Raw genomic sequence first — 20904 nt, 5'->3', positions numbered from 1 at the left:
GGGCATCTCAGGTGGCTTAGTGGCAAAGAATCCACCTGCCAATGCAGGAGATGCAGGAGATGCGGGTTTCATCCCTGGGTGGGGAAGATCCCCTTGAAGAGGAAATGGCAACCCACTCCAGTATTGTTTCCTGGAAAATCCAATGGACAGAGGAGCCTGGCAGGCTGCAGTCCAAGATGTTGCAAAGAGTCGGACATGACTGAGAATGCACCCATTCATGTGGTGGACTTGGGATGCCTCAGTTGTCAGAAGCACCATCTAACTCCTTGATGCACAAAAGTCTTTATCTCCTGCTGAGACTGTGCGCTCCCTGAGGAGCAAGCTTCGACATTTCTCGAGTCTCTCCAAATAGCAAGCTTAGGATGGGTGCATAGGCAAGTGCTCAGACCTGTGCTTTGGAAACAGTAAACAAAATGGCCTAAAGCCAGCGTTTGAGACTTAAATGACAAGCTTATATGCCTGACCTCTCTCCTACATTCAAATTCTGTACAGGAGAAAGATCTCCCCAGTCATTGAAACCACTATTAATAACCAACCGCTGCCAACTACCAAAGTGCTTATTTTGATAGGCATAATGGAACTTTGAAATCCTCTGAGCTAGGAATATCACTCAGAGACATTTGGTCCTCCTTCTGATAAGATAATGCTATTTTCCAGTTATTCAGTGATTGTGCCCCATGGAGCCATTTCACCTTCCACAGATTTTCCACACTTCAGTCTATCATCACATCAGCACACGTAGAACATATGTTCTCAGCCTGTGCTGAACATTTTTAAATGTCCAATTTAGTATTATCTCTGGATCAATGACATGACACAGGAGGACAGTTAATCCCTAAGTGCAACTGACTCACACATCACTCCTATTTGACTTAACAAGCTGTTTTTAGACTCAGAGTGAACAAACGTACCTGAGGTTCCAGAAAGTCTCATATCATACAAAATAAAATTTCTGATATTATTCCTAACTGGTTCCTAGTGCAAGCACAAACTATACTTCTTAAAATAACATAAAATGCAGGTTACTCAAAACTGGAACCTCATTCTAAGCTGGCAGTTCATGTTTCTTCGGGACTGAAGTGGGGGCTAATTACACTGGTTTAAGATAATTTATCTTGTAATTTTTGCTGGATATGGTTAAAGGTCAGTGTGCTTGTCTACAGAACTCAGAATCAGTATTTGATGGGGGTTGAGTATTAACTGTTTCAAGCCCATGTAGGAAATTACTGCATGGCAATGTGTGAGTTTATGTCCCTCACAGGTATTACTAGATTTTGTTTAAGGATAAGCTCAGTTCTGTTTCCACCACAAAAGTATGTCATTCCTCTAAAACCCACTGCTATTGTTCATACAAAACAGCCCCTTTTTGTTTGCTCCTCTCCCTTTTGCCCCAAATGTTTAAATAGAAGTAATCAATCAGGCCAGTATTGAACTGCCAGGATCAATGCTTCAGGAGGAGGGTGGGAGTCCCCAGCGTTGCCTAGATTGTGTTCCGGTGTCGGCAGGTGGGAGGCGCGGTGTGCAACTCTGCTCTTCCTGTGAGAGATGTGTTCATGCTCCTGCTGGTCTGCCAAGAATCTTTTCATATCCTTCCAACGGTAGGACGTTGAAAACACGAGCAGGAAGTTTATAACAACACACAGTCATTAGAAAAGAACTCAAAATTGCGGTAAAAATACATAACATAAAATTAACCATTAAATTTTTTTAAAGTGGCTTTGTTCTGCAACTGTCACCACCATCCACCTCCCCAGATTTCCATCATTTCAAACAGAAACTCCGGGTCCATGAGTTTTTCCCCATTCCCTCCTCCACCCAGTCTCTGGTAATCATTATTCTACTTTCTGTCTCTGTGAGTTTGATCATTCTAGGTCCTTCATATAGGTGGAGTCATACAATATTTGTCCTTTCGTGTCTGGCTTATTTCACTTAGTGTAGTGTACCCAAGGTTCATCCATGCTGTAGCATGTGTCAGAATTTCATTTCTTTTGAAGGCTGAATAACATTCAATTGTATGTATCTAGCATGTTTTATTTATCCATTCATCCTTGTATGGGCATATGGATTGTTTTCATCTTTTGATTGTTTTGAATAACGCCATGAAAATGGGTGTGCAAATATCTGTTCAAGCTCCTGCTTTCAGTTCTTTTGGGTGTATTCCCGCAAGTGCTAGATCATATGGCAATTGCAGGCTCCATTTCTTGAGGAACTGTCATACAGCTTTCCATAGTGGCTACACCATTACATCCCGGCCACCAAAGCACAGGGCTGTAACTTCTCTCACAGCTCAGAGGAGCCTACAGAGATACGACAACTAAATATAATGTGGTACCTTGGAAGAGATTCCAGAGTAGAAAAAGGACATGCAAGAGAAATTAAGGAAATCTGAACAAAACATGGACTTTAGTTAGTAATAGCGTATCAACCTTGGTTCTTTAATTGCAACAAATGTCCCATAATAATGTAAGATGTTTATGTTAGGGGAAACTGGTTTCAGGGACAGGGACATATGGAAACTCTGTACTATCTGCTCAAATTTTCTATAAATCTAAAACTGTTCTAAAAAGTAGTATTATTGTAGGATGTATGCAATCTTGAAGCAAGTCACTACCTCAGTTATTTCAATAAGTTACTAGGATACTTCAAATTTTGGATTCAAGTGAATTTAGGTAAAGCAAAGTACTTTTTAAAATAGCCAAATAAATTCAAATCACCAACTCAATCTGTTTTCAAAGTAGTTGTTTGGTTTAACATTTTCTCATGTACCTCTAACTCAATAAACATGTAAATAAAGAAGTAAAATAATAAAAAGTAAAAATGCTTTAAAGGTTTGCCTGTATTGATAGAGTATCTTCCTATGGATATATTACCAACATGCTGAACAAATTATTTCCTTGGCCCTGGATAGGCAAAACAAGTAAAAATCAAAACAAACAAAAAAGTAACATTAATTTTTTAAAAGTCTTGATTAGAAAGGAAAAAACTCTGAACCACCTATAGCTTTTAATTTTTCAGGTTCTCTCTGACTTTTAAATGATTACCTCTTAATCATTAAGAAATATCAACAGTGACACAATGACAGAAAATGACTAAGCAGTGTTCTTGCAAAATGTACAATTACCTAATATCTGAGATTCAGAGTAGAGGGGAAAGGGATTGGGGGCTTCCCTGGCGGCTCAGTGGTAAAGAATTAGCCTGCCAATGCAGAAGGTACAGTTTTGATCCCTGATCCAGAAAGATCGTGCATGCCTCAGAGCAACTAAGCCTGTGTGCCACAACTATTGAGCCTGTGCTCTAGAGCCCAGTGTCCGCAGCTACTGAGCCAATAAGCCACAGTTTCTGAAGTCTGAGCGCCCTAGAGCTCACGCTTGCAACAAGACAAGCCAACACAATGAGAAGCCTGCACGCTGCAGCTCGAGAGTAGCCCCCACTCACTGCAACCAGAGAAAAAGGCCACGCAGTAATGAAGACCCAGCACAGCCAAAAATAAATAAGTAAACAAAATTATGTTAAAAAATGATACAAATGAACTTAGGAAAATGAATTAATAAAACTTGGCTTAGTCTCACAGTGGAAAGCAGTGAAAAGAAGATGATATAGCTCTGTTCAACAATATGAATAAGCCTTGGAAACAATTTTGTTTGAACAAAAAAGTCCTAGAGGACTACAAAATGTATAATACTCTTTCATCATGCTAAATTCCAAACCAAGCAAAATTGGACACTAAATTGTTTAAATACATACGCATTTGGGATAGAAACTTTTTTTTAAAAAAGTAATGCAATCTGAATGAGATACCATCAGAATGGCTAAAACAGAAAAGGACGAAAATGCCAAATGTTAGTAAGGATTATGAGGCTACTGAAATTCTCACACATAGCTAGTGGGAGTATAAAATAGAACAACTGCTTTGAGAAATTGGCGGTTTCTTAGAAAGTCAAATACATCTCTCCCCTGTAATCCAGCATTTCCTCTCCTAGGTATTATCCAAGAGAAATGAAAACATACGTCCGTGCAAAACCTTGTACAAGAATGTTCGTAGCAACTTATTTATATGAGATAAAAACTGGAAACTGCCCAAGTGCCCCTCAGTTGTGATACATCCACAATAGAACACCACTTAGAAGAAACAAGCAGCAAATTACGAACAGCAACAAAATAAATGAATCTCACGAACATACTGATGGAAAAAGACAGACACAAAATAGTACATACTGTATGATTCCTGATAGGAGCCAGATCAACATTTTTTCTGGGGTAAGGATTAGGAAGGGATACAATGATCAGAAATGGGGGTTTTGGAGGTGTTGATGAATATTTTATATCATGATGAGAGGATGGTTTTAATTTTATATCTTGATACGGGTATGGGTTCAATTTTACAGATCAGACTGTAAAATTAAGATCCATGCATTTCACTGTAGGTAACTCATTCCCTGATAAAAAAAATTCCTTGGAAAAAAATCAGAACTTCATTTCAGATTGTTTATTTTCTAGTCATCAGTAAATGGGAATTTAATTTTTAAACATATTTCTTAAACATGGTGATTTTGGGGCTAAAATGTATTTAGTAAAATGCCACTTTTCCTGTAATTAATTATTTTATTGAAATGCTTAAACTTGTACATCCACTGTGACACCAGTGTGGGAGGGGGAAAGCCATGGTCTAATGCAAGATGGATGGAATATTTAGCACAGTGGTAACCTGGGAGGGAGTGGGTAGAGTGGGAGATGAGATAGGGAAAAACATACAAGTAGACAAAAGTTGTGATATGGTTTGTTTTGTCTTATAAACCCTCAGCTTTCTAACTAATTTTTACATTAAAATTGAGGTATAATTCATATACTATAAAATACATCCTTTTAAACTATAACATTTTGTTATATTTAGTACATTTACAAAGCTGTGCAACTCTCTGCACTAATTCTGGAACACTTTAGTCACCCAGAAAGATATTACATCCCCATTAGCAGTCGGTTCTCATTCTGTCTTCTAGCCCCAGACATCACTACTCTACTTTAGTGTCTCTACTATAGGTTTTTCTACTCTGGACATTTAATAGCAATGAAATTATATAATATGTGGTCTTTGGGGGCTGGCTGCTTTCACTTAGCATAATGTCTTCAAGAATTATCATATTGTAGCATGAATCAATCACTCCTTTCAAGTGCTGAGTACTATTCCATTTTACTAATACGCCACTTTTTCTTTATCCATCAACTGATGGCCATTAGGGTTGTTTCCACTTTTGGTTATTACGAATAATACTGCTATGAATATTTGTGATGCAAATATTTTTGCCTTGACATTTGCTTTTATTTTTCTTGGCTCTCTACTTAGCAGATATTATATTGTGGGTATAATTTCATTTTTTGCTGTTTACTTGCTTTAAAAAAAATTGAAGCATAATTAACCTACAACATTGTTAGTCCATGAGTATAAATAGTAATTCAATATTTCTATATATTACAAAACCATCACAGTATTGTTATAGCTTAATTGCTGGACTGCGTGGTCACTTCGTGGATGTTAACTATTATGTGGCTGAATCACATTGACTGCATTTTATCAGCTCCTTCTTAGGCCTGCAGTCCTACCCACTTCCCATCCTGCGTGACTGAGCTCTAGTGTACTCACAAGAAATGCACCCAAGCCAGATAAGTTTCCTATCAACTTTTACCCTTGTCTTCATCTGATGCAAGAACTGGAAGAATGCTATTCAACTAACACAGATAGTTAATGGTCCACAGGGAAAAATGGTCATGAGACCCCAAGGGGGAGGAAAAACCCCCGGCTCCCATTGGTGCAAATGTGCTACTCCCTTAGTAGTCAGATTGTATTTTTAGCTTTGGCCCCTTTAAATTCCCCATACCCTTTTTGGCAGTGGGGAAGTGAAAGTCGCTCAGTCGAGTCTGACATTTTGTCGTGTCCATGGGCTATACAGTTCATGGAATTCTCCAGGCCAGAATACCGAAGTGGGTAGCCTTTCCCTTCTCCAGGGGATCTTCCCAACACAGGGATGGAACCCAGGTCTCCCGCATTGCAGGCGGATTCTTTACCAGCTGAGCCACAAGGGAAGCCCACAAATACTGGAGTGGGCAACCTATCTCTTCTCCAGGGGATCTTCCCGACCCAGGAATTGAACCAGGGTCTCCTGCATTGCAGATGGATTCTTACCAACTGAGCTATCAGGGAAGCCCAGCAGTGGGGAATGCAGCTGCAAATGCTTCCAGATCGCCAATCCAACCCATATGTAAGTTACCCACAATAAACCCCATAATTATACTTTATGGAGTTGCCTGCTTCACTTTTTGGTCTCAAAATTTCTTTTCAGTTCATGGGATATTATTCAATATCCCTGCTTTTTAAAAATTATATTTTGCTTTTAATCAACATATGTAACTTTTTTGGGTATATTAAAAATGTATTTTACAAAGAACAACAAAGCTATGGAATTGGATTAAAAAGCGGAAGATGAGTGAGAGAGAGAAAGGAGGAAGGAAAACTGTCTTTTGGAATAGTAAAGAGACTGAGAAGAGAATTTACTTAGTGTCCTGTATTATATCAGGGACAGACAATCTAGTGATGTTGATAAAACATGAAATGAAGGCTGGGAGGAATGAGCAGAAGAAGAAAAGAAGGCAAACATGAGTTTAAGAAAGAAATAGTCTTTAGTAACCTGATGAAGATCAAAAATGAAATATGTAAAACATTTTAACAAACATGTATATATAGCTTTATAATTTAAAATAATTCTATGGAATTAGTCCTCAAAATAAGACAGATTTTCTTCAGCTTCAGATGATCCATGTCTAGCTTTGCCTTCTTTCAAAGTTCATTTTACTCAAAGCTTCTTCAGTAGAATTACAGTCAATAAATATTTATTTATTTTCTCATTCGTTCCATGATAGGCTTTTAAAGAAACTGGTTTCAAATCCGGCATCTCTTGTTCTCCCTTGACCTAGAGTTTATGAAACTGATAGCTGGGCTTTTGTGGCTCCCTCGGCAGGATTGTTCTCTCACCCAGCAGCGTGTAACCCTCCAGATCCTGTGGCTCTCTCCCTCCTTCCACTTGGCTAAAAAGGTGGTCCAAGGACAGCCTTTTTGACAATCATATCTAAAATAGCCCCAATCACATTCCCACTCTTTTCCCCCTTGCCCTGATTTTATTTTAAACACAGAAAAAAATGTTTAACCTCTCTATAATTGAACACATGCAAATAAAGAATATAAGGAGATAATAGTTTTCAGCCATCAAATTACCAATGATGGAAGAAAATTTTCACGTACTGAGATATGGGGAAGTCATTCTGGCTTATGCATGATTTAACATAAACTTTTTGCTAACTAGAACATCCTGTTTTGTAGTCTGTTAAACATACATTTTCCATGTGCTTTAACCATCAAAGAAGAAGATGCATTGTCCAGAAGTAAAGAATGTCTGTTGTGAAGATAGAGATGAATGCCTCTTTTCCTGGGACGTCAGTGACAGTACACCTCTGATAATAAGGCTTCCTTCCCGGGTGGCAAGCCACACATACTCTCTGTGCACAGGCTAATCTGTCTTTTTTCAAAACTTTGCAGGAATGTACCCCCGTCATGGTTGATGTTCTTTTTTCTGACGAAATATAAAACTGTGCTTAAAACCATGCTTTTCTTGAGGAGTCCCTCGGAGATTTCCGAGAGGCTCCCTCCAAAGATATAGTTTGGCTTGAATAAAACTCTTTTCTATTTTTATTATAGATCTGTTATTAACTATTTCTGTCTACACCAATGATAAAACAATTACATCACTGAAAACAGGCTGAGTGGGGTCAGAAGAACAATTTTGTAATTGTTGGTATAAAGTTACAACTTTTCTGGAAAATAATTTAGCAACATCCTTTGAAGTCTTAAAGAAAGTGCATCTTCTGACCTGGTAATTTCAGTTTCAAGAATCTCAGAGGGCTTCCCTGGTGACTCAGTGCTAAAGAAACTGCCTGGTGAAACAGGGGACACAGATCTGATCTCTGGTCCAGGAAGATCCCACATGCCCTGGGGTAACTAAGCCCATGCACTGCAACCACTGAGCCCTCAAGCTTAGAGCCTGGGAGCAGCAACAAGAGAAGGTACCGCAGTGTGAAGCCTGCACTTCTCATTGTGCAACCAGAGAAAGCCCATGTGCAGCAATGAGACTCAGCACAGCCGTAAGTTACACAAATACTTTTTTTTTTTTAAAAAGAGTCTGTCAGAATTTATCTGAAGGCAAGTATTTATACATATGTTCACTGCAACGTAATTTTTAACTGAAAATTAAACTAGTATGTAAAAATGAAATATCTTAAATGAGCCATTAATATAATGCGAACATGTAAGAACATTGAAAATCATACTTTCAATGAGTTTTTATTAAAATGAGAATATATTAATTATATGTTAAGTTTCAAAAGTAGAACATGGTGTGGGAGGGAAGTTTAAGAGGGATGGGGAATATGTATATTTATGGGATTCATGTTATCGTACGGCAAAAAAAACAGCACAAAATTTTAAAGTCCAATTAAAAATAAATTTAAAAAGTAGAATATACAAGTATACAGATATATAGTATGTATACAAGTATGTTACATGTATACATACATGTTATTGTACGGCAAAAAACCAGCACAAAATTGTAAAGTCCAATTAAAAATAAATTTAAAAAGTAGAATATACAAGTATACAGATATATAGTAAGTATACAAATATACAGTATATAATAAAAACTAGAAAGCATATCTAATCCAATTAACCTAATTAATCTAATTGGTTCTCAAAATTGGTATACCTCAGATTCATCTAGGGAATATATTAAAATCAATGTCCTTAGTCTGTCCAGACCTACTGAATGGGAAGCTTAAATGAGCTATGAAGCAGGAATATGGACAATTGTAATCATGTTCTTCTCACTATCCATCAGCGTATCGTTATTTTATCTTGTATTTGTCTCCCCTGCTGGAATATAAGCTTCAACTAGAGCATGTAATTCTCTTCACATAAGAAAAACGGGGAGGCTCAAGGTTTCCCTGATGGTCCAGGGGTTAGGACTCTGAGCTTCCATTACACGGGGCATGGTTTTGACCCCTCGTTGGGAACTAAGGTCTCCCAAGCCACGCAGCATGGTCAAAAAGTATAAAAAATTAAAATGTAAAAAAGAAAGCAGGGAGGCTGAAAGAAAATGGGCAATCTTGAAATCCTAGGGAGAGTCAGGGAGGCAAGACTGAAGAAGGAAAGACAGAAAGATAATTGATAATAGTGTAGACTCAAGACTGGGTAAGGAGGGTTTCAAGACATTTTTCAAAGGGGATGTTGGGCATGGTACAACGCAAGCCACCCCTACCTACCTCCACCAAGAAATCTTCAGGATATTAATTTCTCACTTGTAAATAGCTATGAGGGGACTGTTGAAAGTAAGTGGAAAGAAATGCTGAGTCCTGCTTTAAGAAGGGTGGATGAAGGTGGATGATGAAGGCTGCTGGTGGGTCAGCCATCAGGGTTGTGTGAACTCACCTTGAGAAGCATATTTTTCATGGTAAATCTCATAGGCTTTTCTGTGGGCATCAGTGAGCATCTGCAGACGTGAAGATCTTGATTCCTGGTGGGGAAGCTTCGTGATCACTCTCTCCAAATCACTAAAAGTGAACCAGATCTCAACTAGGTCCCCAAAGGAGTGGAAGGCAAAGGAGGCATAGGCCGCAAAGAGATCGGCAAAGGTCTCAGTTCTCTGGAGAGTGCTGGCAGGGAGGGTCTGGTGGTGTAGAACCACCAAGGGCTGAAGCTGAGCAGTCTTGAGGGCTTCAAGCAGTTGCCTATAGCACAGCACTGTTTCCTTGTCTGGGTTCTCCGAGATTCCTTCTGGGAGAAGTTGTGCCCATGGCAGAAATACTTTGTAATGGGTGATCATACTGGCGCGGACACTTCTAAAGTACTCTGGCAGGAATGCAGGCAGTGGCTGGCGACAAACGTAAATTTCTTCATCTTCTGCTACAAATGGAGAAGCCTGGTTTCCCAGGGGATCTCTCAGGTCGTGTAGCAAGCTGTTGGTTAGAGGACCAGCAGCTGAGATGAAATTTTTATCAGAGTCCCAGTCTAAACCCCAGCAAGAAAAACTTAAAAGAACAGTAAGGACTAAATGCCAGGCCAGCTCCATCTTCAAGGAACTGTCAGGAGGTTTGTGGATTACTTACTTTATAACTTCAGTTGAGGTTGTAAAATACCAAGCAACTATTAACACTTAATAGGTAACTGGATTATCTACAATAATGAAATCAGTACATGATTCATCAGTTTAGTTCAGTTCAGTCACTCAGTCGTGTCCGACACTTTGCGACCCCATGGACGGCAGCACGCCAGGCCTCCTTGTCTATCACCAACTCCCAGAGTTTACTCAAACTCATGTCCATTGAGTCGGTGATGCCATCGAACCATCTCATCCTCTGTCGTCCCCTTCTCCTCCTGCCCTCAATCTTTCCCAGCATCAGGGTCTTTTCAAATGAATCAGCTCTTTGTATCATGTGGCCAAAGTACTGGAGTTTCAGGTTCAACATCAGTCCTTCCAATGAACATTCAGGACTGATTTCCTTTAGGATGGACTGGTTGGATCTCCTTGAAGTCCAAGGGACTCTCAAGAGTCTCCTCCAACACCACAGTTCAAAAGCATCAATTCTTTGGCCTCAGCCTTCTTTATCAACCAACTCTCACACCCATGCATGACTACTGGAAAAACCATAGCCTTGACTAGACGGACCTTTGTTGACAGAGTAATGTCTCTGCTTTTTAATATGCTGTCTAGATTGGTCATAACTTTTCTTCCAAGGAGTGTGTCTTTTTACTTCATGGCTGCAGTCACCATCTGCAGTGATTTTGGAGCCCCCCAAAATAAAGTCTGCCACTGTTTCCAGTTTCTTCATCACATCCAATGAAGTGATGGGACCGGATGCCATGATCTTTGTTTTCTGAATGTTGAGCTTTAAGCCAATTTTTTCACTCTCCTCTTTCACTTTCATCAAGACGCTCTTTAGTTTTTCTTCGCTTTCTGCCATAAAGGTGGTTTCATCTGCATATCTGAGGTTATTGATATTTCTCCTGGCAATCTTGATTCCAGCTTGTGCGTCCTCCAGCCCAGCGTTTCTCATGATGTACTCTGCAGGTAAGTTAAATAAGCATGGTGACAATATATAGTCTTGATATACTCCTTTTCCTATTTGGAACCAGCACCATTTGTTGAAGAGGCTGTCTTTGCCCCATTGTATATTCTTGCCTCCTTTGTCAATATAAGGAATCTGGTGGCCCCACTGGAGTGGTGAGTGGCCAAGAGGGGATACCCCACATCCAAGATCAGGAGTGGTGCCTGCGCTTCACTGGACTGGCCATGTGGAGATACCCCTACGTCCAAGGTCAGAGAAACCCCAGTAAGAGGGTAGGCACTGGAGTGGCTGTGAGGAGATACCCCACGTCCAAGGGCAAAGGAGAAGCCCCAGCAAAAAGGTAGGAGGAGTGAATTCACTTTTAGAATCAAACCCCATATCTGCCAGAGATGCTCAAACAAACCTTGTGTGCACCAGAACCCAGGGGCCCCACAGAGACTGACACAGAACTGTGTTTGAGCATCTCCTGTGGAGGTACTGGTCGGCAGTTGTCTGCCGCAGGGACAGGGGCTCTGGGTGTGGGTATGGCATAAGTCCTCTTGGAAGAGGTCACCATTAACCCCCCCAGAACTTGCACAGGACTGAGAAATAGATTCTTGGAGGGCACAACAGAACCTTGTGCACCAGGACCCAGGAGAAAGGAGCAGTGACCCCACAGGAGACTTGCCTGGGAGTGTCCGGGAGTCTCTGGCAAATGCGTGGGTTGGTGGTGGCCTGCTGCAGGGTTGGGGGCACGGACTGTAGCAGTACGTGCATGGGATCTTTTGAGGAAGGTCACCATTATCTTCATTACCTCTACCATAGTTTGGCCCGAGGTAGATTGCAGGGAGGGAGCACAGCTCCACCCATCAACTGAAAATTGGATTAAAGATTTACTGAGCATGGCTCCACCCATCAGAACAAGACCCAGTATCTCCCTCAGTCAGTCTATCCCATCAGGAAGCTTTCATAAGCCTCTTGTCCTTCTCCATCAGAGGGCAGACAGACTGAAAACCTCAATCACAGAAAACTAACCAATCTGATCACATGGACCACAGCCTTGTCTAACTCTATGAAACTATGAGCCATGCCGTGTAGGGCCACCCAAGATGGACGGGTCATGGTGGAGAGTTCTGACAAAATGTGGTCTACTGGAGAAGGGAATGGCAAACCAATTCAGTATTACTGCCTTGAGAACCCCATGAACAGTATGATTCATCAATGTAATATCAAAAAATTTTAAAGCCATAAGAGATGGCACAATAACCTCAAACTTTTCATACAATTTAAGCCAAGGAACCTGGAAAGTGAAGGAAAAAGTCCTTCACATTTTTTCTTACTTCAGTTCAGTCACTGAGTCATGTCTGACTCTTTGCAACCCCATGGGCTGTAGCACGCCAGGCCTCCCTGTCCATCACCAACTCCCCGAGTTTACTAATATGTTTTTCTTACTTACAAATTATCTTAAAATTTATTTACATAGCAGAACAAAAGTGAGTTCCTCACCAAACTTTTTTCCTCCTTTAAAAATACATAAGTATATACATGATGAATATATTTTATAAAAGATTCAAACAGTATAGAAATATGTATAAAATTTACTCATTCCCCTCTTTGTTTCCCTTCCTAGGATAATCATTTTCAATACTGTGCTTCCTTCCAATTTTCTTTCTCTGCATATATTAATGGTATTCAGGAGTCAGAGTGCCAGGAGTTTAAATTTCATCTGGTGGAAGTTACTTAATTTCTGTCTCTGCTTTCTCAGCTGTAGAATGGGGATATACAGGGTTGTGAGAATTAAATCAGGTCATTCATTAGCATATTTAGAACCATGCAACTCAATGATAGCTATTATTACATATACAAATGCAAATATGTGTATAACATTTCAAATATATAAAAGATACATGGAACTATGTCTAATGCAGTGTTCCTTAGCTTTTTTTCCCTGCACTTCAATTTAACCTCTTGCATATTGAATATTGGTTGATTCTTAATTTTAATATGTTGCAAATTAATATTTTTAGCTATACATCTTTGTCCACATTTAAGATTAGAGTTTTAGAAATTAAGTTGCTAACTCAATGGTGTGTCCATTTGGAATTTTGATTGCAATCCAAAGCAGGTTTCTTCAAACTTAAATCCTGCTTACAATTAGAAGTGTGTCTAAATCTCTCTGGTTTGCTCACACCTGTTATAAATTCACATTTGGACACATTTTAGGTTTGGAGGGGTAGTTTTTCATGTTAAATGGCTACCTGTTTTTCTTCTAAGATTTAGGTTCATATCCTTTGTACAATTTATTATGACATAGGAACTCAATAGTTTGGATATCATGTATTAAAATGTGATAGAAAAAAAATAGTCCCCCAGTTTTAAAATTTGGCTTATTTGAAGTGTATCCTTCAAAATACACTACTCTGTACCATATTTTTGAAAGTTTGTGTCAAATGTATTAATATTCTTGCTTCTAATCTTTAGATGTTTATTCCATCTTTATGTTGCACGTTACCAGAGTTTATAAACTTCTAATGGGTTGTTGCATAGGCCACTCCTTCCCCACTATTTGAAATGCCATTTATCAGAAGCAAAGTATTTGGGACTTCCCTGATGGTGCAGTAGATAAGAATCTGCCTGCCAGTGCAGGGAACACGGGTTCAATCCTTGGTCCAGGAAGATTCCACATGCCATGGAGCAACTAAGCCATGTGCCACAACTACTGAGCCTGTGCTTTGGAGCCCACAAGCTTCCACTAAGCCTGTGTGCTGCAGCCACTGAGGCCTGCGTGCCCTAGAGGCTGCATGTAGCAACTCCTGAGCCTGCAAGCTGCAGCCACTGAGGCCTATGTGCCCTAGAGGTTGCACGTAACAACTCCTGAGCCTGCAAGCTGCAACCACTGAAGCCCGCGTGCCCTAGAGGCTGCACGTAACAACTCCTGAGCCTGCAAGCTGCAACTGTGGAAAATTCTTCAAGAGATGGGAATACCAGACCACCTGACCTGCCTCTTGAGAAATCTGTATGCAGGTCAGGAAGCAACAGTTGAAACTGGACATGGAACAGACTGGTTCCAAATAGGAAAAGGAGTACGTCAAGGCTGTATATTGTCACCCTGCTTATTTAACTTCTATGCAGAGTACACCATGAGAAACTCTGGACTGGAAGAAGCACAAGCTGGAATCAAGATTGCCGGGAGAAATATCAATAACCTCAGATATGCAGATGACACCACCCTTATGGCAGAAAGTGAAGAAGAACTCAAAAGCCTCCTGATGAAAGTGAAAGTGGAGAGTGAAAAAGTTGGCTTAAAGCTTAACATTCAGAAAACGAAGATCATGGCATCCTGTCCCATCACTTCATGGGAAATAGATGGGGAAACAGTGGAAACAGTGTCAGACTTTATTTTTCTGGGCTCCAAAATCACTGCAAATGGTGACTGCAGCCAGGAAATTAAAAGACGTTTACTCCTTGGAAGAAATGTTATGACCAACCCAGATAGCATATTGAGAAGCAGAGACATTACTTTGCCAACAAAGGTCCGTCTAGTCAAGGCTATGGTTTTTCCTGTGGTCATGTATGGATGTGAGAGTTGGACTGTGAAGAAGGCTGAGTGCCGAAGAATTGATGCTTTTGAACTGTGGTGTTGGAGAAGACTTGAGAGTCCCTTGGACTGCAAGGAGATCCAACCATTCAAATCTTAAGGAGATCAGCCTTGGGATTTCTTTGGAAGGAATGATGCTAAAGCTTAAACTCCAGTACTTTGGCCACCTCATGTGAAGAGTTGACTCATTGGAAAAGACTCTGATGCTGGGAGGGATTGGGGGCAGGAGGAGAAGGGGACGACAGAGGATGAGATGGCTGGATGGCATCACTGACTCGATGGACGTGAGTCTGAGTGAACTCCGGGAGTTGGTGATGGACAGGGAGGCCTGGCGTGCTGGAATTCATGGGGTCGCAGAGTCGGACACGACTGAGCGACTGAACTGAAATTAACTGATAATGTGAGTATTGATGTACAACTAGCATTTGTAGCATATAGCACACCTTGGAGATCTTTTCACATTGTGTAAATACTGATATATCTGATTCAAGGGCTGTATTGTGTGATGCTGCACCATCATTATTTTGTTGATTGGGTGTCATCGTCTATGCCTTTTTCTATACACAGGTATTTCTTCAGGAAAAATACTGGAGTACATTTGCTGGGTAATAAGGTAGTCAGCCATATTTTAACTTCCAATGGTACTAACAAATTTTTCCTTGAAAGCAGTGTCCCAATTTATAGTCCAACCAGTAGTGTATTACAACATCAAATTCCTAGCAAACCTACCAATGCTATTATACTACTATCAAATTATTAGTTTATATAATTTTGAATGATTTAAAAAATTTATTTGTATCAGTTCTGTATCTATTTTGGGAAATAATCTTTATTACCATTGTAAATCGAGAAAATATACAGCTACTGAAATTATATATAATTATATACATAATATAGTAAACATATATAGTATATTCTTCTCATCTGCAGCTTATTTATTCTGGACATTAATCCTGTCTCTAGTATTATAGGTTGACAAAACCTTCTCCAAATCTGTAGCTTTGGTTTTTAATTTTTAATGTATTAAATTTTGGTGTAGTCAAATTCATTGATTTCTTTATTGCTCTCTAGATATAGTTTTAAAAAGCCTCTTCTACTGCAGTTATAAGAAAAGCTAAAAAATTAATTTTTAAAAAGACACAACTGACATATAACATTGTATTTGTTTCAGGTGTACAACACAATCATATGCATTGCACAAAATCACCACAGTAAGACTAGTTAACATATCCATAACTAATATACAAATTTTTTTCCTGTGTGTGGTGAGAATGTTTAAACTCTCAGCAACTCTCAGATAGATAGCAGTAACTATAATCACCATGATGTACATTATAGTCCCATGACATTTACTTTGTAACTGGAATTTGTACCTTTTGACCACCTTCACCTCTGGCACTCATCAGTCTGTTCTTTGTACCTATGAGTTCAGTTTTTATGAAAACATTTTTTTTTCCTTTGGATTATACACTATTTCTCCTTCTCTGACATTTCATATAGTATAATGCCCTTCAGGTTCACTCATGTCACAAATGACAGAATTTCTTTTCAGAACTGAGTAATATTTGATTATACACAGTTTCTTTATCCATTTATCCATCAGTGAACACAGGTTGCTTCCATGTCTGGGCTATCGTAAATATTGTGGCAATGAACATGAGGGTGCATGTATCTTTTTGAATTAGTGTTTTCATTTTCTTCAGATATATACTAGAAGTGGAATGTTGGATTACATGGTAGTTCTAGTTTTTTTTTGGGGGGGGAGGGACTTCAATGTTTTCCAAAGGTTCTCACCAATAGTACACAAGTGTTCTATTTTCTTCATATCCTTGCTAACACTTACTTTCTTCATAACCTTCCTAATAACAGGTGTAATTGATATCTCATTGTGGCTTTGATTTTCATTTCGATGATGATTAGTAATATTGAGCACCGCTTCATGTGCCTGTTGGCAATGTGAATATCTTCTTTGGAAAAATGCCTATTCTGGTCATTGGCCTATTTTAGGTTGCTGTTATTATGTTTTTATGTATTTTGGGTATTAACCCCTACCAGATATTATTTGCAAAAGTTTTCTCACATTCTTTTCATTTGACTGATGGTTTCCCTTGCTGTGCAGTAATTTTTGGTTTGACGTAGTCCTATTTATTTTTGCTTTTGTTGCCCTTGCTTTAGTGTCAAATCCAAAAAGCCATTGCCAAGACTGATGTCAAGGAGCCTACCATCTGTTTTCTTCTAGTTTATGATTTCAGGTTTTATGCTCAACTTTTAAATCCATTTTTAACTTCTGTGAATAGTGTAATGTAGTGATCTAGTTTTCCCACACCATTTAAGAGAATGTCTTTCCTTACTGTACCAATACCATAGTTTTACTAACCCTATGTAATATAGCTTGAAGTAAGGACACATGATGCCTGTAGCTTTGTTCTTTCTCAATATTGCTTTGGCTATTCAGGATCTTTTGATTCCACACAATTGTAGGATTGTCTGTTTCTATGAAAAATGCCACTGGTATTTTGAGAGACTGCACTGAATGTGTAATGAAGGGCATTTTAAAATGAAGGGGCATGTTAACAATATTAATTCTTCCAATCTGTATGCATGGAATGTTTATCATTATCATCTTCAATTTCTCTCACCACTGTCTTATAGTTTCCAGTATACAGGTTTTTTACCTTGGTTAAATTTATTCCTAGGTGTTTTTTAATTATACAACTGTAAATGGGATTCTCTTTTCTGATACATAAAAAAATAAATACTTGGCTGCATCAGGTCTTGGGGGTAGCAAGTGGGATCTTCAGTGTCATGCAGAGCTCTTGTTCTGGTACATTGACTTTCTACTTGTGGCACGCAGGCTCCAGAATACATGGGCTTCAAAAGTTGCAGCATGTGGAATTTTAGTTCTCTGATCAGGAACTGAACCTGTATCTCCTACACTGGCAGGCAGATTCTTAACCACTTGACCATCAGTAAGTACCCGACATTTTTTTTGGTGGTGTCTTTAGGGTTTTCTATATGAAACATCGTATTATCTGCAAATAGTGACAATTTTACTTCTTTGGATGCCTTTCTTTCCTAGTTCTGGCTAGGACTCTATTTTTATTTATTGAATAAAAATATTCAGAGTGGGCATTCTTGCCTCGTCCCCAAGAGTATGATTAGCTGTGGACTTGCCATTTCATCTTATGTTGATACTTTCCCTCTATACTATGATGTTTTTTAAAATCATAATTCGATGTTGAATTTTATCAAATTCCTTTTTTCCTTATCTATGGGGACGACAAGGATTTTTATCCATTTTGTTAAGCTGTATAATACATTGCTTGATTTGCAATGTTGAATCATCCTTGCATACCTGGAATAATCCCACTTGATCATTTTAACATATTATTGAATTAACGTTGCTAATGTTTTGTTAAGGCTTTTTGCATCTATTTTGTACATCAAGGATATTGATTGGCTTGTAATTTTCTCTTCTTTAGGTGTCCTTGTCTCATTTTGGTATCACGGTAATGCTGGCTTCATAGTACCTCCTCTTCCATTTTTGGAAACTGATAAGGACTGGTATTAATTCATCTTTAAAGGTTTGGTGGAAGTCATCAGTGAAGCCATATGGTCCTGGACTTTGTTGGGAGGTTTCTGATTTTTTATTCAATCTCATTACTAAGCAGACTAATTAGATTTTCCATTTTTGTCATGATTGATAGTGTTTTTCTAGCAGTTTATCTACTAGGTTGTCCAATTTGCTGGTGAATATCAACATCTTATGATTCTTTATATATTTCTGTGGTATAACTTATCTTCCATTTGTTTTGTGAGTCTAGTTATAAGTTTTGTCAATTTTACCTTAAAAAGAAAAAAAAACCAGCTTAGTTTTATTGCTCTTTCCTACCAACTTTGGGCTCTATTTCCCACCCCACCCAAGATATAAAGTTAGGCTGAGATCCTTGTTTCTTGATAAAGGCATTTATTCCTATGAACTTCCCTCTTGGATTGCTTTTGCTGCCTCCCATCAAGTTTTGCTATGTCATTTTTCCATTTTCGTGTTTCATTTTTAAATTTCTCTTTTGATTTGACTCATTGGTTAAGTAGGATGTTGCTTAATTCCTACATATTTGTGAGAACTTGAGGTTTCTGCCTGTAGTTTTGTTTTATATTATTGTCAGAAAAGATGCCTATTTCAGTCATCTTTAACTTAATAAGATTTGTTTTGTGGCCTAACATATGATCTATCCTGAAAAATGTTCCATTTATGCTTAAGAGGAATCTGTATTCCGTTGCTTTTGCACAGAATAGTCTGTGCCTGTTAAGCTCATCTGGTCTAAACATACTACTTGAAGTCTATGCTTCCTTACTGATAATGTCCTTTGATGAAAACTGGGATACTTAAGTCTACTATTATTGTATTGCTGTCTATTTTCCCTTAGGTTTGTTAATATTTGTGTCATATATTCAGGTGTTCCATGGCTTTATTTGCACATCTTTTCCATACGTCCTAGAGATATTTCCATTTCAAACATCTTCATTTCCCTCATTTTAGTTTGTATAATGCAGACAGCATGGCTGTTACCATAATTTATGTAGTCATTTCCTATCTGATGGACATCTGTTGGGATTTGGTTGAAATTAGATTAAACTTATGGTTGACAATTTACAATATTCAAGATGTCCTTTTCAGAAACAATTTACATCTATCCACTTACTAAATACTTGTCTAATTTTCTTCATAAAGATCTTATACATAATCCATCACCCATTAGCCACTTCACTTCTCTGACAAGTAACATGTAGATAGAGGGGATGTGTGAAAATGTAAGCACACTTACTCAGATGTATAAAAACTTACTTTAGTTGTTATTAACTGTCTCACTTTGCTTTAGAGTCCCCACTTTCACTAATAGCAAAATTGGGGGAGAAGACAGATTCACCATTAAGGAACTCATCTTTCCTGGCCATCACACTTTCCTTTGATCAAACTGAAGTTTAAATTCCTGTCAGGCTGTTTCTCTATTCAGAAACGCCTTACCCCATCTTCTTTATCAAGTTGGGAACTGGTGCAGGGAAGGAACTCTTTCTTGCGGTTTTCTGAGTTTTTACTAGTTGTTCTTCCTATCACCTATTACTGGAACCTTCTGTCTTAGTCCATTGCCTTACTCCAGCAGCTCCTGCTCAAAAATAAGTCTGAGATCCTGTACACTGAAGTTTCTTGTCTCAAAAGGCTTGCCTACCCCCATTAATTAGTAACATAGTTTTCACACAAGTTTATACCCTGTATCTGCTAACTGTGCAACTTCTCTGTTTCCAATCTCCCTTATCTTTAGTGGTGAGTGAAGTTTCTATTAGAGAACTTGAGTAACATGTATAAACATTCCCTGACTAGCCCCACAGACCCCCAAATACCATCTATTGTCAAAAGCTGCAACAACAGTAACTTCTACACCATGAACCTATGATCAAAGCTAAGCCTCAGAGACTGTTAATATAAACTGCAGTAATTCTTTTCCTAGAAAAATGCTGTAAAATTTAAGGGTGGTTGTATATATAGAAAAACGACATTTTCCATCTGTTGCCAAAAGCTGCAACAATAGGAACAAGTACATCATGAACATACTGATCAAAGCTAAAGCCTCAGAGACTGTTAGTATCATAAGCAGCAATAATTTTCCTTGAAAAAATTTAAGGATGGTTATAATATAGAAAATGATCAAAGTTCCCTTAAAAAAGCAGTCAGAAAATAATTCTGAGACCTTACTCTTAGAACATAGAAATTTTAAAAGTTACTAAAGAGTAGTGGAAAAGTATAATAAACTTTTTATTTTCATAAACTCTCTTAAAAAAACAAATAGAACTTGATTTAACTTTTAAAAGTCATCTCCAAGGCCTCTTAGCTTTCATACTATCAAATTCTAATAAGGACTCTCCTCAGAGGAAGTTATGTGTAAATGTTTACCATAATGTCATATTTCCATCCCTTTTCTATATTCATGAATAAATGGAAGCAATAATTTGAGTAGACTAGAAATAAATCTAACAGACAACTGCTGAAAAAGTTTTTTCTGGTGAAAAAAAGCAGTAATTGATACTTGAAAAAAGTTATTTCTCCAATATGATATCACATAACATATAAGCAGCAGACCTTTTTCTACACATGAAAACACAAGGTC

At 38.5% G+C, this 20904-nt stretch overlaps 1 protein-coding gene across 1 annotated transcript in view; it reads right to left on the bottom strand.

The window, feature by feature from the left end:
* The window catches only part of LCT (lactase), a 48814-nt gene extending 38648 nt beyond the window's left edge, over positions 1–10166 (bottom strand). The window contains exon 1 of the mRNA NM_001205787.2: positions 9527–10166. Within this exon, the coding sequence (NP_001192716.2) occupies positions 9527–10166 (640 nt within the window). The remainder of the gene's footprint in view (positions 1–9526) is intronic.
* Between the last annotated feature and the right edge of the window lie 10738 nt (positions 10167–20904).

This window comes from Bos taurus, chromosome 2 (assembly GCF_002263795.3).
Source record: "Bos taurus isolate L1 Dominette 01449 registration number 42190680 breed Hereford chromosome 2, ARS-UCD2.0, whole genome shotgun sequence".
In the NCBI taxonomy this organism is placed as follows: domain Eukaryota; kingdom Metazoa; phylum Chordata; class Mammalia; order Artiodactyla; family Bovidae; genus Bos; species Bos taurus.
Note: the sequence above shows the minus strand (reverse complement) of the source record. Positions and strands in the feature narration are given on the sequence as shown.